General features: G+C 39.6%; 1 protein-coding gene across 5 annotated transcripts in view; it reads right to left on the bottom strand.

Moving 5' to 3' along the window:
• Positions 1 to 7,812: 7,812 nt before the first annotated feature.
• The window catches only part of SETBP1 (SET binding protein 1), a 345,415-nt gene continuing 329,365 nt past the window's right edge, over positions 7,813 to 23,862 (bottom strand). For 4 of the 5 annotated variants that reach the window (XM_033087216.1, XM_033087218.1, XM_033087219.1 and 1 more), the window contains exon 6: positions 11,450 to 13,200. In XM_033087216.1, the coding sequence (XP_032943107.1) occupies positions 12,581 to 13,200 (620 nt within the window). In that variant the 3' untranslated portion in view covers positions 11,450 to 12,580. Of the gene's footprint in view, positions 13,201 to 23,862 lie in introns of all 5 variants that reach the window. The other variant, XM_033087217.1, reaches the window with a different exon arrangement.

Genomic DNA, 23,862 nt, shown 5'->3' with positions numbered 1-23,862 from the left:
AGAGAAATTAAGAAAACGATCCCAGTTACAATTGCATCAAAAAATAAAATAGAAATAAATTTAACCAAGGAAGTAAAAGACCTGTATTCAGAAAATTATAAGACATTGAAGAAAGAAATAAAAGAAGATGTAAATAAATGGAAGCATATACCATGCTCATGCATAGAAAGAATTAATATAGTGACAATGTCCATATTATCCAAAGCAACATATAGATTCAACCCAATCCATATAAAAATACCAATGACATTTTTTCACAGAGCTAGAACAAATAATACTAAAATTCATATGGAACCATAAAAGACCCCAAATAGCCATGGCAATCCAGAGAAAGAACAAAGCTGGAGGTATAATGTACCTGATATCAAATTATACTACAAGGCCATAGTAATCAAAACAGCATGGTATTGGCATAAAAACAGACACATAGATCAATGGAAGAGAAAAGAGAGCCCAGAAATAAATCCATCTCTATATGGTCATTTAATCTATGACAAAGGAAGCAAGAATTTACATTGGGGTAAAGACAGTCTATTTAATAAATGCTGGTGGAAAAATTGGACAGATACATGCAAAAAAAAAATGAAATTGGAACATCTTTTTACACCATATACAAGAATAAACTCAAAATGGATTAAAGTCTTAAATGTAAGACCCCAAACCATAAAACATCTAGAAGAAAATACAGGAAGTAAACTCTCAGACATTACCCTTAGTAAAATTTTTATTGATATATTTCCTTGGGCAAGAGAAACAAAAGAAAAAAATAAACAAATAAGCCTACATCAAACTAAAAAGGTTTTTCACAGCAAAGGAAACCATCAACAAAACGAAAAAAATATTCTACTGAATGTGAGAAAATATTTGCCAATGATACATCTGATAAGGGGTTAATATCCAAAATTTATTAAAAAACTCATACACCTCAATACCAAAAAACAAACAAACAATCCAATTAACAAATGGGCAGAGGACCTGAACAGACATTTCTCCAAAGAGGACAAGCAGATGGCCAATAGACATATCAAAGGTTGCTCAAAGTCACTAATCATCAGAGAAATGCAAATAAAAACCACAATGAGATACCACCTCACTCCTGTCAGAATGGCTATTATCACTAAATCAACAAAGAACAAGTGTTGGGGAGGATGTGAAGAAAAGGGAACCCTTGTGCTCTGTTTGTGGGATTGAAAATTGGTGCTGCCAGTGTAGAAAACAGTATGGAGTTTCCTTAAAAAATTAAAAATAGAACTACCTTATGACCCGGTAATTCCGCTCCTGGGTATTCATCCAAAGAAATCCAAAACACTAATTCAAAAAAATATATGTATCCCTATGTTTACTGTAGCGCTATTCACAATAGCCAAGATATGGAAACAACCAAAATGCCCATTAATAGACAATTGGATCAAGAAGAGGTGGTACATTTATACAATGGTGTATTACTCTGCCATAAAAAAGAATGAAATCTTATCGTTTGCAAAAAATATGGATGGACCTAGAGGATATAATGTTAAGTGAAATAAGTCAGACTGAGAAAGACAAATACCATATGATCCCACTTATATGTGGAATCTAAATAACAGAATAAACAAACAAACAAAACAGAAATAGACTCATAGATACAGAGAACAAGCTGATGGTTGCTAGACGGAAGGGTGAATGGGGGGCATGGTGAGAAAGGTGAAGGGATTAGGAAGTACAAATTGGTAGTCACAAAATAGTCACGGGGATGTGAAATAGAGTGTGGAGAATACAGTCAATAATGTTGTAAAAACTATGTATGGTGTCAAATGAATACTAGATTTGTCAGGGGGATCACCTCATAAATTATATAAATGCCTAACCACTGTACTGTACACCTGAAACTAATATAAAATAATATTGTATGTCAACTATAACTAAAATATGTACTTTTTAATATTTACATTTTAAAATATAATTTATATTTATATAATATTAAGTACATTTACTATTTTACATATAAGCATAAATATAAATATAAGTAGAAATTCATAGGATGTAAAGTACAGCATAGGGAGTATAGTCAATGGTATTGTAATAATTATGTACGGTGTCAGAGGGGTAGTATAGACTTGGTGGGGTTATCACTTTGTGAGGGGTGTGACTGTCTAATCATTATGTTGTTTTGTACACCTGACACTAACAAAATAAAAAAGTGCTACCAAAAACAAAACAAAACAAGAAATATACACACATCATGATAAGGATATGTCAAAGGCACACAGGAGTCAATTGAAAGAACTCCCAAAGGCTATATATAACTCTCATAATGTAAGCGACAAAGTAAATCAAGTGGTATTAGAATATAATCCAAAATGTAAAATCAATATCCATGAGTCCAAGCCAGTATAAATAAAACCCTGACTAAATGAATAAATGGGAATAAAAGACAAATTCTTATGATTCCACTTACATGAAGTATCTAGAGCAGTCAAACTCATAGAAGCAGAAAGTAGAATGGTGGTTTGCAGGGGGTAGGGGAAGGGTTAATGCAGAGTTTTTTAATGAGTATAGAGTTTCTGTGTCGCAAGATGAAAAAGTTGTGGAGATTAGAGGCACAACAGTGTGAATACAATCGATGCTACTGAACTGTGCATGTAAATATGGTTAAAATGGTAAATTTAATGTTATAGATGTTTTACCACAGAAAAGGTTTTTAAAAAGACATTACTGGAAAAATAATTTGAAGTCCAAAGATTGTAGTGTAGGGAATAGCACCGGACCAAAGTTAATTTTTTTGGTAAGTATACTATGGTTATGTAAGATGTTAACATTAGAGAAAGTTGGGTGAAAAATTCAATAGAATTCTTTTGCAACTTTTCTGTAAACCTAGAATTATTTCAAAATTAAAAGTATGTAAAAAAGAAACAAGATCCCGTGCATAAGAATTTCAAATAATTTATGTAGATACTCAACCTCCTAGGAGGTGGGAGCACAACTCTCCATTTCTTAACTCTGGGTTCTGGGTAGTGACTTCCTTCCAAAGCAGGAAGTATGGAAAGGGGTGGGAGGGGAGAAGTAACTTTACAGTAGAGAAAGGGGACAAACACTTCCTCAGTCGGGTGATCAATAGCAATAAGTCATGTTGATAGGGTGTACACTTTACCTCTATGACCATCTTCAAGAACTTGAGCGAAAAACATCAGACAAAACCAACTGAGAGAGACATTCTACAAAATACCTGACAACTACTCCTCAAAACTGTCAAGGTCATCACAAACAAGGACAGTCTGAGGAACTGTCACAGCCAAAGCAGCCTAAGGAGACATGATGACTAAGTGTAATGTGGTATCCTGGATGGGATCCTGGAACAGAAAAAGAGACATTAGCAAAAACCTAGAAACATCTGAATCAAGTGTGGACTTCAGTTCATAATGTAATAAACTTGTTTTATTAATGATGACAAATGTACCATAATAATGGAAGATGTTAAAAGGAAGGGACACTGGGTGTGCTGCAGGGTTCATGGGAACTCTAGTACTATTTTCACAACTCTTTGTAAACCTAAAACTGTTCTAAAAATAGACTTCATTTTACAAAGGCGACATGTTGCACAATTCTATTCTGTAATATTCCTGAAATAAGAAAATTGTAGAGACGGAGCAGAGGGAGAGACTTAGGGATTCGGGATGGTGAGGGGGAGGGGTGGCTAGCTAGAGGGAAATCGTTGTGGTGATGGTATGACTGAGGAGTGTCATTGTGGTGGTGGTTTCACAAGGCTCTACGTGTGACAAAGCTGCAGAGATCTACACACATACACAACCACGCACACATACACACACAAATGAGTTATGTGTCACTGGTAAAAATCTGAATAAGCGCCATGGTTTGTTTCAGTGTCAATCTCTTGGTTTTGATATTGTACTGCAGTTGTCTGGGATGTTGATAGGGTGGGGAGAGGCAGTGAGGAGAGGGTCACCCTGGACTTCCTTGTGTAGTCCTTAGCATCCTTCTGTGATTCTATAATTATTTCAAAATAAAAGTCCCAGAGTCTTTGGAAAATAGTAGACCTTTTGGGACATCAGATGTCTACTAGCTTAGTGAACTGTATTCATGGAGATGTGACACTGCATCTAACTGACACATTTGCACAAGGCTGTTGTCTGGTGCATTAGCCAAGGTTCTCCAGACAAATTATCTATCAATTATCTATCTATCTATCTATCTATCTATCTATCTATCTATCTATCTATCTATCTATCATCTATCTAGATGTATAGATAGATATATTTGATATATTTTTTGTAACTTTTCTGTAAGCCTAAAATTATTTCAAAATAAAAAAGTATAAAAACAGGGAAAAATCTCCCATGCATAAGAATTTCAAATAATTTATGCAGATACTTAGCCATTCAGGAGGTCGAACAATTATAGGAATAGGCTCACATGATTTATGGAGGCTGTGAAGTCCAAGGATCAGTCCTCTGCAAGTTGGAGACCCAGGAAAGCTGAATATATAAGTAGTCCAAGTCCGAAGGTCTGATAACCAGGGGAGCCAATGGTGTAAATGCAGTCCCAGGGCAGAAGATATGAGATGTTCCAGCTCAGCAGTGAAGCAGGAAAAAAGGGGCACTTTCCTTCCTTCGTCTCTTGTTCTATTCAGGTCCTCCAGGCATTGAATGATGCCCACACATTGGAGAAGGCTCTCTATTAAGTCCACAGATTCAAATGCTAATCTCATCTGGAAAACTCTCACAAACACAGGCAGAGAGTGTTTAATCAGGGCACCCGATAGCCAGTCAAAATGATACATAAAATTAACAGTAACATCTGGTTTCACTGCTTTCTTCCAACTGTTTAGTTTGGGAATGGACTCAGGGGTCTTCTGAAGTATATACAGCAAGGGTGAACAGCTTGACAAGGAAAGTGCAGACTGGATTTCAGCTCCCACTTTCTTACTCAGCCAGGTCCCCTTATGTAGGGAACAACGTGAGCAACCTTACATGGTAGCCCTGGATTATAATACTCTGCCACATGTGGAATTATTAAGGACAATTTCCAAAGGAGTGGTTTGTGGGTTATGGCCATGAAGACTTCCTGGAGGAGGCGGGGTTTGAATAGAATTTGGACAGGCAGAGAAAGGGAGGCAGAAGTTCATGATCTAGATTTGCTTGAATGAAGCTCAGTGAGGCCTTGTCTTTCTTGCTCATCCTTGCATTTTTGGTAGTCGGCAATATGCGGATAGTGAAAGAAGGAAGGAAGGGAGGAAGGAAGGAATGACTTGATTATGTGTCCCCATGATTCTATTTTTTAAAAAATCTTCTTCCATACCTTCACATCTTTCAAACATGTTAGGATAGGATAGACTATGGGTAACAACTCCAAAATGTCACTGGCTGTATACAATGGTGGGGGGTGAAGTTGGAAACTAAAGACAAGGCCTGTTTGGAAGGTACAAAAACGACAGATTGGAGACTTAGACCTGGATGGAAGGAACTGCTGCTATCATTGAGAGTTTAACTTCTCGTTTTAGAGTGTCAAGTGTGACTCAAATAAGTTTTGCTCCTGGGCATAGAATTCTTTAGCGATCAAGCAGGAATACATCCCAGGTATCTTGACTGTTATTCCAGCTTGACTGCTGTCCACTAAAAAGAGAATAAAGTTTTAAAATAATCAAGCTTAACCATGAGAGATACGTGTGGTTTTTAACTCTTCTGAAGGTTTAATATTTCTCATTTATTACCTCCCAATTTTAGCATACGTGAATGTGAATATCACTTTGGAACCAGTTTTTCCTTTAATTAATTCTGGAAACAAAAGCCCTCATGACACTCGAGGAAAGTTTACTGCCTTAGTTTTATAATAATTAAAAACCTGGATATTGACATTACCCATAAAAGTGAAAACCATTACTAATCACAAACAATAGAAATGCACACCACTGTTTGCCACCTTTCCAATCCCTTTCACACCCACTCATTATTTCATCTGACCTATAAAGAGCCTTTTCTAACCTTGGGCACAGCCTTTAGCTTTTCACATCCCATTGTCCTCACTCCCTATCACATTTGTGACAGGTTAAAATTTTTGAAGAGGTAACTGACTTCCGATATGCCCATTCTTCTACTAGTCTCCTCCCCAGCATACAGGCAGCCAGGCTGGTTTATGTTCAGCCCCGCAGGGCATGTATCTGACAGCAGAAAGCAGAGAGATAAAAATTTAAAAAAAACATTTTTTTCTGGCTTTTCAGTTTTAAATGCCTAGACACCAGGCAACTAGGAAGGACTTAGGCACAGAGAAGCAATTTGGAAAAAAATTGGAGCAAGGCTGTCTAAATGACCCCTCTTTCCTTCCCCTCCAGGTTAGAAAAGGATTCTCTAGGTCTGAAACTTAAGATTCTGCTATGCTGGTGGAATGAGGTCTTAAAAATTAATAAAAGTGAGCTGCAGAGAAATTTAAAAAACATATATATTCCTTCCTCCTGTCTATCTGTAGACTGAGATTCATATCAGCCACATGTGGGAACACATCAGACTTTCCTGAGAATCTTTGTCAGCACATTGTGACTCTGGACTGATTTAAAAACCCTGAAAGTTGAGCTCATCCATTTCAAGGTAACAGCTTTGTCCCTGCGTGAGAAGCTGGGGGGAAGAGATTAGGGGCACTCTCAGAACTCACTGCTGATTTCTAAAATACTAACGGTCTCATGAACCCAAGTTAGAAAGAGGATGATATAATGCTTTAAATTCTCCTGGTTCAGTGCAAGATAGGTGGCAGAAGAGGGGGAGAAGAGGGCAAGTTCTCCTTTGTGAGAAGCTGCTGACTAAATTCTGTGGCTCTCAGGAGGCGACCTAAAGCACAAGTGCTCCACCATCCTGAGGCCGCTCTAATAATATACTCATGAAGACATCTATTCATTCCACCGACTTCCGTTATTCCGCTGCGGGTGCTGCAAATACTGGATGTTAGAATAAATGTCATGGTGCGTTGGATTGACGGTTAGGAATGCAGAGGTTAGCAGACCATTTCCTACTTACCTTGTTGGCGTTTGGAAAAGGCACATCCGAAGATGAGATAAAGAAAGGAGGCAAGAAATACATAAATGTGTGTATGTTTACATATGGCCAACTTAGAATATGCAAGTTACACTTTAAAAGGGGCTTTGAAAATCCACTTACGAATATAAACTAACCATTGGAACCGAAAGAGTCAAGGTCTGGTCTGGGGCGGGATCCATCCTCCTTCTGAGACCCTGGCACTCTTTTACCACTTGCCACATTCTGCTTAGAACTGCTAGTTCATTTTCCACATGCCGGCCTTGTAAATTCCTTCAGAGCAAGGACTGTGTATTCCTGGCATTGCTGTTAGGGGCCTGCCCAGACTGGTCAGCTTCGGTAGACCACCAAGAACTCTCTGTGGTTGATTAAATAGCTCTTCCTAACACTCCAGTCCAACTTGACGTGCAGCCAGGGGTCCATCTTGCAGGTACCTGACAGCATGGGATATTAGTAAGAAAGCTTAATCCTCACCCACAATGTTCTTCTAAAAATTTAGGACAGGATGAGTCTCCCACATCTTACAAATACATTTTGATTGCTTTCAGCAGAGGTCTGACTGGTTCTTTGAATCAGCCCTGGCTTGATGTTCAGGTGTGATATAGTCGGAACAGTAACCCAGTAAATCAGATCCAAACCGTGCCCACGATGTACGTCCCAGATTCATACAAAAAGGCAAAAGTTGGGTTAGAATTTTCTCAATGATTCTCTATCCAGTTGGTGGGAACGAAGACCCCCAAATGCTGTGATGTGAAGCAGATGGGAAATAAAACAAAAGAATTCACAACTCGTGTTAGACTGAATTGAATGTCTTTAATTTCACACAATGAATAACATATGAATAGGATTAACTTTTTTTTTTTTTTAATAGTTAAGTGCTCTATACTGTGCTAACCTGATCTGGTAGCGAAAAAGACGGAGCTTTCTTTTAGAAAAAATGTTTAAAACCCAACATCTAAGACCATGGAGGAGCATGACAGTAAAGCATGCCAGATGTATCTACGCCTCAAATAACAGCAAGTCCATGTTCATTTTAAATGTACAAAAATGCTTTATGAATAAAAACTGTTACAAAAAGAACATTTCAAACAATGTACAATTTTCTTGCCTCTATATTCAATAAAATACAAATACATTTTTTTGTTCTAAAATATGTTTACATACAATCAAAGTAGAACATGCAAATTACACTTTAAAAAAGGCTTTTAAAAACCACTTATGAATACAAACTAAAAATTAGCCAGCACGACTTGTAAGACAATCTTGTGCCCCATTTTTTTCTTTTGAAATATATATATACATATTTAACACATCATGTGCATTTATTATTATTTAAGAAATAGATTTTTTTTTTTTAAAAAGGAAGAAAAAGAAAGACACCAACCTAGGTTGGAACTGCCCTTTTGTGTTGACCAGTGGCAGCACTTTTCAATTTCCCCCCCTTTTAGTGTTTATTATACCTGGGCAAGTGGGCAATAGCTATCCAGGAAGTTTCTGATATGTGCTTCTAAGACTGTTCCCCAAGTGATTGAGACCAACGAGGAAGGCAGACTCATCTGTGGGGCGAACTCTCCAAGAAACAAGAGGCAGGGGGAGCCTTGTATTGTGGAAAGAAATTTTAAAAAACACCAAGGAAATGCAACGGTATATTACAGTTCGAGTTTCTAGGCACTGTGATGACATTATCTGTAAGCTCTGGCATTTGGACCATTGTGATGCTACAGGGTAGTGTTGAGAATAATGTCTATATTTATCTACTTTTACATAATGAAGATTGAAAATCCTGCGATATAACACTTAAATGGCTTTTGAGGCATTTCGGCTTCTGCCACCCCCTCTCTCTCCATGCTACAGTTGGCATTTAAAGGCTTTGGAAATATATGTATAGACTTTAGACAGTTCCCAGGTAAATCTTCCTAGCGGTAGGGAAAAAAAATATTCCCCAAAAGCTCATTATCTGAATATTGTTGAGTAATAAGCTGTAAGATCGGAATTTTCTACTTAAGTCCTAAAACCAAATCCTTTAGGATTTGCATGTAGTACATCACCTTATACTGTAATTCTGTCACCACTTGCTTATCATATTTATAGACCCAGCAATGTGCAGAACACAAATTCTGACTGCCATCGAAGATGGCCTCCCACTCCAGACCGCAGCCAAGTAAACATGCTAATCCTCTGTCAGCCCTTAGTCACCTACTCTGGGCTGTCAGTGGCTGTTGAGACCTGGTCCTGCCAAGTCACAAACCAGCCCCTAACATGCTCTCTTTTCCTTTGACCTGTCTTCCGTGGGTTGTAGCCAGATCCATGCCACTAGACGAAGTTAAACTTCTGTTCCTCTCATTTGAGATGAGGGGGTTGAAGAGCAAGTGGCTCCCCAGCCACTTACGGAGGTGGATCAGAGACTCATCATCCCCTTCAAGGAGGTTTTGATATTATCTTGATTTCATCCTTTGCTTACCCCTAATCAGACTCCCTGTATTATAAGTGGGTTCACTCCTGCTTGCTGAACGCAAGTATTCCAGAAAAGAAAACTAAGGGATTTCTCTTATAATAAAATACTTTGTGGAGCTGTGTATGGAGTCTGGTGTATCCCAAAGGATATCTTCTCTAAATAAAAACGCAACCACAGAAGGCACTGTTGCCTGGCTGGAGACCTCCAATCTGGGTTCTCTAACCAACCAACAAGATATGAAACTAGACTGGCCCAATGTTGAGCCAAGAGAAGAGAGGGAAAACTCTGGAAAGTTTTCCCAGAGTTTGGAAAAGGGATGGATGGAACATAAGGAGATGGTTGTACCAATGAGATGAGTTATAAAAGCAAAGGAAAAAAAAATGCGTGCTACTGAGGGAGGAGCTGGGTGGTGGAGAGAGAAAGCCGTACAGGTGACTGGACCTGCAAACAGTTGTGTAGTATGTCTCAGTTTTGGTCCTCTGCAGTTTTCCAATCTATTCTTAGGATTGAAAATGGAGAGGATTTGCATTTACCTCACATGACAACTGAAGAACTGAATTTACGTATAAGTTCCAACTCAGCTGTCTCTCTCCTGGCATACCTTTCATTGGTTTGAAAATTCCAGTTATCTGAAATTTCTCACCTACTAGAGGTGAATGCCAATTAAGCTTCGGGTCCTTCTTTAAGAAGCTTAGAGTGCCAGCTCACTCTCCTCTGCAGGAAGATTAGTCTGCTCACAGACTTGGTAGGGGAAACTGTACAACACTGAAAGGAGAAGGGCAAAAGAAAGAAAGGAAATGATTCTCAGATTCCAACAGGAGAGAAATGTCTTTACAGCTTAATTGGAATGAAAATGGTTGCTCTTTCATAGCAATGGTGGGGTGATTGGGGCTAATTTAAAACTTCCTCTCTGGTGACTTTGGAACCACCCAGACATGGCTTTGGAAACGACAAATTGAAGTGGCAGGTTCGATTTTGCTGTTCAACTTGTGTGAAATGCCAAAGGTCAACCTAGGTCACAAACGGAGTATCTATGATACAAGCTTTAAAGTACAGAATGCGTTACTGTACACTTACATATTGCTAGGATTAGATGCCACTGACCTAGTGGGCGGCAAATGATGTGAAGTCCACGGTAACTGCACAGAGCAGGGTGACTCCATGGGTATCTTCAACCACCTGATGGTGCCATGACAGAGCAGTGACGTTTGCAAGCATGTTAACTTGGAATTTTTAAATGTACTCCCATAGATACCCTATCCCTTATTCTCTTATGTTCCCAACAAAAATCCATCTCTCTTTTAAAGGCAATACGTTATGTTCTGAAGTAATAATACAATTTCCAGCCAGTCCCAACTTCCTGTAAAGAAACCTAACATAGAGGTAAACCAGATATTCTAATTCCCATTCGAAAACTTAATTTTGTCTCTCAGTGTCTCTCATCTACCATGCCAGGTATTGGATGTCTTGGGGAAGGTAAAGGGAGGAGGGAGGGAGGAAATTGAAAATACTTATTTGAAATTTCCACATGTGACTTTTAGAAAACATCTACGGCAATGGAATGACTTCATACGGATTCTGAGTCTTCTTAACATGTTACTTGGGCTGTGGAAATGGATAATAGAGATGGAATATCTGTCCACGCTAAACCAACGGCTAGAGTACAACTTGGATGAGAAATGTACAGTTGAAATTGACCATTTAAAAGACGATTTGTCACACACAGTTTGCATCCATGCAGACTGATAGATTTATAATTACATTATGTACAAAAATGTTTTCGTTTATTAAGGCAACCACAATTTGGATACTATTTCCAAGGTGGCTTGATACAATTGGAGTGGTGATACCCTTGGAGCTTTTTGTTTATTTATTTATTTTTCAGATAAGAACACTTACTCCCATTTGCTTTTAAGAAATAATTACCAAGAGATAATGGACTTTTATTGTCATTTTGTTTCCTTTTTTTCCCATGACCTATGATAGTTATTAGTATTAAAAAAAAAAAATACCAAGGCATTGCAGACACTTATCTTTCTGGTGGGTCCGGGGTCTCAGTTTTTGGTAATTTGTCAGTTATGTCATTTGCTGTGGGGTATTAAAACCATTTTATTCTGCCTATATCTGATGATATGTTTTAAGTATAAAAATAACCCGGTTGAAACCTGGGTCAACATATCCTCAGCTGCTCTGAATCACTCATTGAAAAGTCTCTCTCAATACTGAGTATCTGTTTTGCAATAACTGGGATTCAAAGCCAAGTTCCTTGGGACAGCATGCCAAGGGTGAATGTTAAAACACAGGTTAAGGTTTACATTATTTAGGTGAGTATCAAGGAAAAGAAGGCAGCCAGTAAATTAATGAAAAAAATATATGAAAGTACGTAACGGGCAAAGGAAAAGCAGGGACACACAATGCTAAAATCAGTGTTATGTGTGGTAGAGGAGGCGTACAGAAGAACATGGATGCAAGTCCAAGGTTGCCTATCACTAGAATTCCACCTTCTCATGACATGAGTCCATCTGAGAAACTGTCGTGAACGGAAAGATTCAGGTCCCCTGAAGACGATCTTGATGCCCAAAGCCTAGCCAAGCTTGAAAAATGAAAAGAAATAAAAACCACGTAAACGGAAGTGGGTTACCACAAAGCCAGTTGGGAAATTTGCAGCTTTTCTCTCCTTGGAATGTTTCCTAATTGAAGGTATTTCCCTTTCAATTTTCCTGGCCAGCAAATGCAACGGAATCGAGGGTGCACCTTGGATGTAGGAGGTCAGGTGGTCAGAGAGCGCCACCAGCTTTCTCCTCCTTGATGGGTCTTCTCCAACTCACCTGTAAAGGCTCTATCTAGCCTTACTGAAGAGCCGCTTGGCTGGGAACTGCCGTAAAGCACAGACAAGCTTCTTTTGAAGATGTCCCCCCGCCCCTGCTTTGCTTTCCCAAGAACTACTGATGGCTCAAACCCGTCCTCTGGCCCGATTCTGCCTGCTCAGCTTCTGGAGAGAAGGGCAACGGTGTCCCTGCAGCGGGGGATTCCGCCCCCACCCCGGCTCACTGCACTTCCAAAGCGTCAGTTCCCCCAGCCCCAGGTTCAGACGCCCAGACCCACCCTAGGGAAGGACATCACTCTCACTCCCTCGGGATTTCCTCTGCCTTTTGGCCTTCACCTCCTCTTCCTGGGGAAGGGGCTGCGGCGGGGACTGCAGCTGCGGGGGCTGGGCAGGAGGCTGAGGTTTGTGTTTCCTCTTTCCGCCTCCTCGGGGGGTCTTGGGCAGAGGTGGGGGCGGCGGCGGGGGCGGCGGCGGGGGCGGGAGGGGCGGGGGCGGCGGCTGGGGCAGGGGCGGCGCCTCCCGGGCCATGTGGATGACCGCCTCGATGGTGGCCATGATGGTGTCTTGGCTGGCAGCGGGCTCCAGCACGAGTGGGCTCAGGCTGGGCTTCTGGCCCCTTTTGCTGGGCAGGTCGATGCATTTTTCCAGCACCGGCATTTGGTCTCTGGAGTCCTCATCGAACGGGGTGGGCTGCTTTCGGGGACGCCCTCTCCTCTTCTTGACGAAGTTGTTACCTGTCTTTGATTGTCTCTGCAGCCGCTTGGCCTTCAGGATCTTGTTCACGTGGTCCAGGTTCTTTTTGGTGGACAGAATCTTGGTGTAGTTGCACATCTTCCGCACCTCGCACTGGATGGCTTCGATCTCCCGCCTCTTGAATCGTTTCTTCAGAGAGGTGCTGGCTGCAGGAGGGGAAGACAGAAGAAACTGAGCACTGGATGCCAGCTGCCTTAAACCTAGGCTTTTCGGTGACAACTGGCATTCTATTTGGCTACGAAGATTATGGAGAGTTAATGCTATGGATATGACTTAGTACCCAATAATCTTCCTTTTCTTAAAATTAAACATGAGAAACATCAGTTAAATATCTTTTGTGTACAAAGCATTTCTATGTACATTATTTCAATCTTCAGAATAATCCTGTGAAATCCTCTTGTTCCCATTTGAAAGATTTGGAAACTGAGGCTCTCGCCATATAAGGAGCTCTACCTCAGGAGTCAGTGTCAGAATCACACTATAAGTTTCTCTTATTATAGCTTTTATTTTTTATGGCCCTTTGACACTTGATCTGATTCAGTGTAGCATTAGGTTATACTTGCTTTTAGTAGAAAATGTTGAATGAATACAATGACAAGCAGCCCTCCACCATCAAGCCACCTGGGTCATTCATATATACTATCAGCCTCCAAAACGAGATGCCTTGACCTGAACTGGAATACCTAACTGAACCTATTTTATTCCTAACCCTCCTCCACTGGCAGGAGGTAGGATTATTTTCTGGGACACTGTATTTGGGATGACACCATCTCTCTAATCTCCCCCCTCCCTGCCCCCAAATGCTCAGGACTTGTCAAGCTGCCTGATGATGTCCACTCGATCACGTCCTTAACTAGTTCATTCTCTGGGAACCTGAAGGGAAATATCAGCCAGGCGTTTCTGAATCATTCACACTTGTGCTACCGGCTATTGTTTGCAAAGAGCTCTTTTCATGTCCTGGTGGCCAGATGCTCCTCTAGTTTATGAGCCAAACTTCTAGTCTCCGGAAGTCCCGTACTGCCGCCACTAAATAGCCTTCAGAACTGCTTCATTTTGAAGTTTAGACACCATAAAGTGTGAATAGCTTCAAGACGTAGCAGACTTTTCCTCCGTTAGGTTGTTCTTTTTCCTTGTGTTGTTCACACGCAGGCACACATGTATATGCATGTACACACACACACACACACACACGGGCACTCACATATACTTTGCTGCCCCATCTTCACACCGGCCTCTCCCTCTGGCCATTTATAAACTTAAGAAGTATGTCCTCATTTAGTTCTTTGCTATTATACTTTCCCCTAAATGCTCAATTCCAAAGAAGCCCAGATGTAGGGTTGAAGATGTTGACCCTACCAAATGTCTCCGGACTATAAGGAAGTGCGTTTCATTTTAGCAGCATGGTTTGTTGTGTTAGCCCCAATGTTTTCAACTTAGTGGTGGAGAAGTGGAATAAATATTGTGAGATGACGAAAAAAGGCCGAAAATGTGGATACCACTCTCATTTATTCTTGGAAACTCCCACTTTGTTCTTTCCCATGTTTTACCCCATTTGTCTCTCATGCTGTGCCCAACACAAGAGGGTTTTATTTGAAGTTATTTACACCACTGGCAGCGTGGAGTGGGAAGCTCTGAGTTCCACAGGACAGGTCAAAATGTTACTGCTTTTGGTCAAAGGTCAAAGCAAGACTTACTGAGCAATGAGTAACTACGAAACAATCTTTAAAATCAGTTATAAAGATCAAAATAGAACAAAGCCAGAGTAAGCTTCTAACTGTAAAAAAGAAATTTTTGTAGTGTTAGTAAAAGTTTGCTTGATTGTAAGTTTTCTGATGCAGGGAACCAACACTTGCTGGTCTTTCTGTCCCTCACGGGCGTAGCATGGTGCCTTCTACATGGAAGGATTTAAAAATTGTTTCTGGACTGATGCAGCACACTAATCATTGTTGCCTTACAGTCATATTCTTCTCTAAGAGTTCTAGTTTGGATTTTTAAAACAACCACTGCAAATACAGTGACAGTAAGAGTTAGCAGGCCACCACGTGAGAGCCAAGCAATTTACCCTGTCCACATAGTTTATGAGTAAATGAAAACCAGTCAGAAATACTCCACAAAACTTCGGCATTACTCCAAATACAGATTCCATTTACAGTTTACCCTCTCTTTAGCTTATACCATCCACAGGGGAAGAAAATGCTGTGATAAATAATAGAGTATGCCTCTACAAAATAAATCACTTTGGGCGATTAGTTTGGCAATACTTGACCAAGTAAAGCTTGACTAGAAGCATCCATGAACAGGATCGTCTGGAGCAATGATAACCAATGGACTGTCTCTCTCAGTGTATTTTTTAGCATCAAATGCCAAAAACAAACTGAAAAAGGAAACTTTTAGATAATACTATATTCAGTAATTCTTTATATGCTGCATATTTTTTATTAAGCCCTTGCATTAAAAATGATTATGAAATAAAAATTAGTTCTGAATAGTGTAAGCCTACCAAACAGTACCAAAAATATCATAACCAACTCCTTTGTCCCCACCATTCACATTTAATAAATGTTAACTTCGTGCCATATATGCTTTACTTTTTTAAAGAAAGGAAACATTATAGATTCAGCTAAGTCAGTGATGCCCTCTCAATTCCATCCCCTTCTATTTTCATGCTTGTATTCATACTTTTACTGCATGTACACGAACCCATATCAGTACAAATTAAAAGTCTGAAACCACCTAACGGTGGTCAGGCTGTAAGGCAGTGGGAACACTTGCACACTGTTGGTGGGAGTGTAAATTGGTATAATCATTCTGGAGAGCGACTGGGCAATCACTCCTAGAGTTGAAGATGGGTGTGCTCGATGCCCCGGTGACTCCATGTCCAGGGTGCCAAGGATATACAAGGATGTTCCCTAAAGCTCTGAAGACTGAAAACCTACATGTTCATTAAAGGGTAATCAACCAACTGGGATACATTCAAACAACGGAATATTACACATCTGTTAAAAGGAGTAAACTACAAATAAGTATCGTAACATGGTTAAATCTAAAAAAAAAAAAGATTGAATAAAAATGTAAATGGTAAACGTATTTTTAAGTGTGCCATGTATGCAAATTAAAAAACGGAGATCCCTTGAATTTTCAGTTCATTTTCCATGTCCAGGTGTGGACGTTTAAAGGTACCAGAGTGCTCGAAGTCAGCTGAGAGCCAAAGACAGGGTGGATGAGAGGTCAGTATCTCTTCCCTCCAAAGCTATCTCCTGGGACTTTAGTAAGCCTCTAGAGTAGCGCTGTCCAATAGAAATTTCTGCAGTGGTGGAAATGTTCCTTATCAGTGCTGTCAGATACAGTAGCCACTAGACACGAGGTTACTAAGCACTTGCAATGTGGCGAAGTGTGCCTGAGAACAATGAATTTCTAATTGAATTAAATTTAAATTTAAATAACTACATGCGACTAATACTTACGGTATTGGGCAGTGCAGCTCTAGACCTAACCATCTCGAAATATACAGGACACACTGGGACTCACTCAATAAACCACAAAGACTGTGGGAAACTCTTGGCAAACAACCTGGTGTCTTCAACAACAAGTCAGATGCAAGGAGAGACTGGCAGAGGAAGAGGGGTGGAAGTGTAAATTAAAAGAGACTTTAGGGAAAAAAATGATCATATTTGGACACCAATTTAACTGTCCAAAGAGATCATCTTTCATGAATTCATGGAAATGTGTATACTATCTGGGCATTTCATGATATTATATAATTATTGTTAATTTTCTTAGGTGTCACCATTGCATTGGGATCATGCTTTTTGAAAAGTACCTATCATTTAGAAGTAAGTACTCAAATATTTATAGATGAAATCATATGGTGTCGTCTGGATGGACTTCACAATAATAAGGAAGGGAGGAGGTATGTGGAAGCATTGATGAAACAAGATTGACTGTCATCCCTGTGAGTGACAGAAGCAGAGCACTGGGAACTTCTGCTTTGTGCAGGTGCCGCTGGAAACCAAATTGGACAAGGACGAACCTCTTATCCTCTCTGGGTCTCTTTTTCTTCATCTGTAACACTGGAGCCTTAGACTAGATGCTCTCAAAATTCCCTTCTAAAGATTGTTATAATTCTTTCCTATATTCATTATCAATTGCCTTGCCAAGTGTGAGGTGACTTTTTACACATTTATTTCATCTAATAATTCTGAAATCCTACTGTGGGGGGAGGACTTTGGACTTGGCAGGGTTTACCATTCACAAATCTTTCTCCTTATTGCGTATGATTGCACTGTCCCTCTAAATGTTTTCAGATTTTTCTCTCTTCAAATTGTTTCGTTATTAGACAGTAATTTCTGGGCTCTTGCAGCAAGATTGATTCCATATTTGCTGTCTTTCCTATAATTGTCCTATCTCTTGCCTTTTCTTTGTTAGTTTAAAAAAATAATTATGAGTGGCCAAGGCAAAATGCAAATTCATTTCTTAACTCTGCAATGCAAATCATCTTGTAGACACTTCTCTGTATTTAAAACTGCCATGAAAATACATGATTGAATTGGTTTTGGTCTCAATCTAGATTTTCTATCTCTTCGCTCGTGTTATCAGAGGATTGGCTCATCAGCATTCGTGGATTTCGCCACATCATTTATGATAATCAAAGACCGGACTTAGCACTCTCTTTTTGCACACTGGCTTTAGGGATGTAGTGTGGGTGCAGTGAGCAAGAGAAGGGCTAACAAGGGGTAGTTTCATAGGTCACCAGGGAATAGGTACTAATAGTTTGGAGACTGTCCTTTGCCCATGTGTAGGACACATCCTAGTTTTTTACAAGGAAGTTTTGGGTGGGTCAGAGAAGGAAGCAAAATGATCTCTAGACTCATTAGAATTTTTCTGGCTGTTTGAATAACCCTCAGGGGACGCGGGATAATTTTGGGGACTGGTGAACTGCCTGGAGTTGAGTTGCCTTCCAGGATGGCCACGGCTGAACACCATCTGCCTCACTCCGGGCAGAGAGGTGCAGTGGGAACTGCACTGTCTGCTGATCCATGTTAGAAGATCCTTCGAAGGCAGAGGCATGACTTTTCTCCCTGGCACAGGTCACTCGTGCAGCAGTGCATGATCTGGTACGTAGTACATGCTCAGCAAATACAAGCTCAAGGGAACTCAACTGTTCAGTGTTCTCCCATGCAAATGCTGCATTTTTTTTTTTATTACTTTGTACTTGGCTCCGTAATGATCTCTTGTTTTCCTAATGCTGCTTATCATTTTATATTTTTTAATGGGATGTGTGAAGCAACTTGCCTTGGCATGCAAACTTTCTCCATTCTCCCTTAGAATTTAAATTGATCTATAGTCGTGGCCTCAAAAGTGCTTTTGACAAAGATGGCAGCCTCTGTGAGTGAGGCCTTTGCCCGGCAGGGCACATCTGAGCTGCTGCTTGTCATCTACAGTGTGGCTTTCCAGTTTGGAAGCCGTCATTTAGAATAAAGGTTTGCAGATGTGGGGGATTTGTCACCATATAAAGGTGCTTCCATTCGGTTCCTCTGTTTTGGCAATTTTGTTGCTGAAAATGATATATTATAACCTATAAAATCCCTAAATCTGCAAATGAAAAAAATCTTGGAAACAGTTAATCTCAAAACGAACAGTTTTAGAGATTTGAATTCATTAGAAAATGCAATCCTTTGGATATGCAAGAGCATTTGATTATTAAGAAGGAAGATGGTTAGCCAGATTTCAACAATAACCTTTGGTTAATTGATGGATGGGATTGAAAAAAACAGGATTAAGCAAAATGATGCATTTTCTCCTTTTGGATCTATGTTTATGTGAAATAGCCTTTGAACCTACTACATCCATATTGGAATACACTGAATTCGGGATCAGATCTTCAACTGTTTTTTCACAAGTGTTAAAAAAAACCCAGACATTTTCCAAAAAGAACTATTCAAACTCAATCACTTTGGCCCTCCCTAAAACATCATTAAAAATATTAAAATTAGCATAAAATGTTGATGACAGTGAAAATGCTTTTGTTTCCTTAATAATAAAAAGTTCAATGATATTTAAAATTATTTTAAGATTATCTCATATTTATTTCAACTTTTTAATATTTTAAAAGATAAATGCATATAATCTGAATATGTATTTGCATATTCTGTTCAAAATAATGCTATGGAAATCACCACATGATCAAAAATTTGGACTGCTTTAAAGTTTTCCTTTCTTTTTCTAAGCTCCTGAAGAGTTTGTTCAGTCAATATTTAATCCTAGAAAATCTTTACTTTACATGAGTGCATGGCTTAAGAAGCGTTAAAGCTTCTTGAAGACAGATTGTATATGTTCTTCCTACCCCTCATGACAAAGAACAGTTCCTTTTTCCTAGTAAATGCTTAATTAATATTTCCTGCTGGATTGTTTCAGATTGCAAGCTCCTAGAGACGAAAGCCTGGATATCATTAATCTTTATATTCCCCAGAGCACCTTTAATTGAATTGCATGCAAATCCAAGGCAGTCAGATGAGTGTCCTATCCATGGACATCTTCTGGAATGGGATTTGAGGCACCTCCTTTATTTGCTTAGACAGTTCTGAGGTCCTGGACCCTAGGTTTTCAGAATCCCTGACTTCTCTTCCTATAGGGAAATAATACCACTCATTTCATGAGCTGGGTTTTGGACAAGCCACTGGTGACTTTGGACAGATAAAGGCAGTGGTAATTTGTCTTCAGAGAGAGCCTGAGCCAATAAGAGCACTGCTAGGTTGCTCAGGGAACTTCTAAAGAAGGTAACCAGGACTTTGGCAGGACTGGGAAAGTTAGGTGAAGGGAAAGAGTTCCGAGATGAGAAAACTAGCAACAGAGGAGATTGCAGCTGCCTATAAGGCATACTGTACGTATTCATGAACAGGAATGACCCAGGATGGGTCTACAGAAAAGTCTTTTAAGTCTAGGAGTTTTTCCGGGGTGAAACTTATTAGGGTCAGAGTGGCTTCCCAGGCGTTTGGAGAAGAGTGAATTGTGAGTGGCTGCACTCAGAAACGGAGGAATACTAGGGCCATTTAGCCCTGGTCTGTTTCAGTCAACCTTGGCTTTTGTATGTTGCGTGTGGCTCAGGACCCAGCAGACTGACTAGACAATGTGAAAGGCTAGATCGAAATGTAGCTGATGCCAAAAAGTTTGACGCTACATCTGTTGAGTCTCACAGCATGCCAGGTGGTCACATGGCGGGGGTGGTCGCACCCTCTCAAAGGGCTCTTTATAGTTATAGTTCTTTTTCCTTTCCTTTCAAACATAGCATAGCTGTATGCTAAACCATAAATACCGCCCCTTATATAATAGTCTACCTATTGGAGATCATATTCATATTTATGAGAGATTTCCTGACTTATTTTAAATTTTGAAACCCCAAACAAAAACCAGAAGAACAGGGAAGAACAAAGAATAATGTAACAAACATGATTTTATGAAAATGTTTACAATTTTAACATTTAGGCTGGGATGAAATAAATCCTTGTTGACCAGACTAGAACGTCAAGAATTACATCCAATGTTAGATAGCCATGTTTTGTTTTTTTTTGCCTAGTCTTAATAATTGCATTTGTTTATTTAAATACTCAGTCTAATAGAACACATATTGACTGGGACCTGAGAAGAACGAGGTTCTCGTCTTGACTTTTCACCCCTCAGTTCTGTGCTTCCAGACAAATTTCTTAACTTAATTTCTTGGCAGGAACCTTACTTCTAGATACATGTAATTCTATAAAAAGTCACTCCTTGATTCCTTCATCTATGTTTTAAATGAAATGAAATGAATTCTAGACTATATTCCATTTTGATCACTCTCCTCTGGAGAGTTTATCGTCTATCAAATCTCATCTTAAACTTTGGTGCCAAGAATTGAACTGATTTTCCAAGTATGAAGTAATTAGCGAAGAAAAATTAGGTTGATTAATTTCTGCGATCAAGGCCTGACACGTCTAATAATAAGGCTACATTTAACAGCAAAACAAAACAATAACCCTGCTAGTTTTTTTTTCTTTTTTGCAGCACCAACAAACTGTTGGCTCATAGTAAATGGAAGCTCAATGAACTCCCTTCAACGCTTTCATATAAACTGCCACCAACACTCGCCATTGCTGTGTGGAATTGGTTTTTGAGCTTAAATACAAACCTTCCTTTTAAATCTGCAAAGTTTAATTTTTATTGGTTTTAGTCTAGTGTTCTAGTCTGTTGTGAAAGTTTTGAATCTTAATTTTGTTTTCTCAACGAGTGTCCAGATTTGTAGGGATTTCTATAGGGTTTAAATGCTCTCAAAGTTAATGACTGTCCCTTTAACTCTTTCTGGGCATGATTCAAGTACTCAAATGCATGCTATTCATTTTCTCTTTACTGAACATTTCAAAGAAAAAAATATCAGTTTATACAGCAAGGTATCCCTGCATTCTTCATAAAAACAATAAGCAATGTATAGCCATTGCTTTAGACTTTCACATATTTTTGTGTTTGGTTAGTAGATGATGGATGTGCCACAGAAACAATAACTTTGCATAGCCTACAGGTGGGTGCCTGACTCTATTATTTCTGTCAAAAAGGATATTGCATCTGATGTTGGATTGGGGAACAAAGGTCTTACATTTTCCTTTCATCTAGAGGCAATTCTCCTGCCTTAATGAGAAAGAAAGAGACGAAAACAAAACCAAACAACACTACCGTGTTTCCCCGAAAATAAGACGGGGTCTTATATTAATTTTTGCTCCAAAAGATGCATTAGGGCTTATATTCAGGGGATGTCATCGTGAAAAATCATGCTAGGGCTTATTTTCCGGTGAGGTCTTATTTGTCGGGGAAACACGGTAGGCATGGTTGCAGTGCTTTCAAATTCCCACTGGAATTCAGTTGATAATTCGTCTTAAAGCTTTTTATTGATATTTTATTTCAATACATTCTACACTTTACAATTCCAGATCAGTTCTCTTCCTAAAAGCCATCTAAGGACTCTCATTTCAACATGAATCTTTCTGGGCCCCTCTACGTTGCTTGGATCTCTCTGATAACACTTCATAGTCTGTCATGTACTGAGATGACAAAATTCATCTACATTTATCGCTCCTCTTAAATTGTATTTTCTTAAGGGATGAAGACCATGTCTTACCCATTCTTATTTGATCTTGGAGCAGATATTGATTGAGCCCCACCTTGTGCCAGGCATGTGCTGGGTACTCAATTCTGTGACCAACACAGAACTCAGCTGACTTCCTTGAACTGAAATCAATCTACGTGACTTGACCTAAACCAAAGCTTAACATCTATTTGTTAATGTCTGTGTGTGAAATATGGAAGGATTTATGGAAAGGGATCCAAATCACTGTAAATTAAATTAGACCCTCACATATTTCAGCTGTTCCCTACTCTCCTCCGAGCTCCATTAACTGTTGGGAGTATCTGTGCTATGACCAAAAGCACGGAAGTACCGTGAAATATAGACTGATATCCAAACCACTCTGCAGGAGAAGTGGCGTTTCAATGACAAAAGCAAGTTTGGAACTTATTAAGTTCCATTAAGAAAACCAGCTTGAACATTTAATCCCGCAGATTGATTAAAACCATGGGTCCCCTGGATAATGGAGACATGTATATATTACATATTAATTATCTAACACCAAAAATGTGCACAAGAGGCGAGGGGGGGGGGATGAGAGAGAGAGAGAGAGAGAGAGAGAGAGAGAGAGAGAGAGAGAGAAAGAGAGAGAGAGAGAGAGAGAGAGAGAGAGAGAGATTATGAATGGTCTTTTCATTGCTGAACATTTGGATCAGAATTATAATGGTTTCTTGTGGAGGAGTGATCATATGCTCTCTTGGCAAATATCTATACATTCAAGTTCTGAGAACTATACAAGTAGTTTTTTTTTTTTTAAGTTATTGTTTTCCTTCTTTTTTTCCCCATATAGAAGCTTGGGCAGACTCAAGGCAGCAAATACTCCTTCCTCAATTTAAGATTTGACAATTTAACAGGAAAAAGCTCATTCATCATCTTTCCCTTTTAGAGACCATAAATTATTGGCTCATATACCATGTGGCTGGGATTCTAGGAAAAGTTAGTATAAACAAACCCAAGTTACAATGCGTGGAGTAAGAGAGTGAGTCATAAACAAAACACAGACATATGCTCTCATATAAATAAGGGCCTGGACCATCAGCTTCCCAAAGTCTGCTTCCCATTAATTACACAACAAAATGAACTTTCCATATGTAAGCCCAAATCACTTAACTCTGGCAACTTGCACGAGAGAAAGACCAGGATTGTGGCTATTTAAGCACTAACTAAACTGGATTTCAAAATAAGGAAAATCATCTCAAAATATTTTCAGGTATCAGAGGACATGAAAGTCCTTTAGAGGAGTGTTTTTGAACATTGAAACTCTAGCGACCCAGGGACACTGCTTGAGGCTGGTCTGGATCCCCTGCTGAATTTAAAGCTAATATGAGGCTCACTCTCTTTTGTTCTGAACTCTGTCATCTTTATGGGGCGAGCCCTGGGTCCAGGCCACACAGGGTGTTCACAAGCATTGCTGGGGTCAGTGCACAGTGGAAATTCCCTCCATCAGTACCTTCACTCTGTCTTTTGAACCTGTCCACTGGTAGGACAAACTCACATCTCCTCGTGTTGTATGAAAGCTATTTGGTCTCTCTTAGTTTAAAGAGGAATCAAGGAAACATGTTAACAATTCCTGGGGAAGAGGATTCTTCAACAGGTGAGAAACTCAGAGAGGTGGAAGCAGCCCAGCTCCCTCCCTGTGTATGCTTCAAAAGCAGACCTC

Source organism: Rhinolophus ferrumequinum, chromosome 19 (assembly GCF_004115265.2).
Source record: "Rhinolophus ferrumequinum isolate MPI-CBG mRhiFer1 chromosome 19, mRhiFer1_v1.p, whole genome shotgun sequence".
Classification (NCBI taxonomy): Eukaryota; Metazoa; Chordata; class Mammalia; order Chiroptera; family Rhinolophidae; genus Rhinolophus; species Rhinolophus ferrumequinum.
The sequence above is the reverse complement of the archived record's forward strand: the minus strand, read 5'-3'. Positions and strand labels throughout refer to the sequence as shown.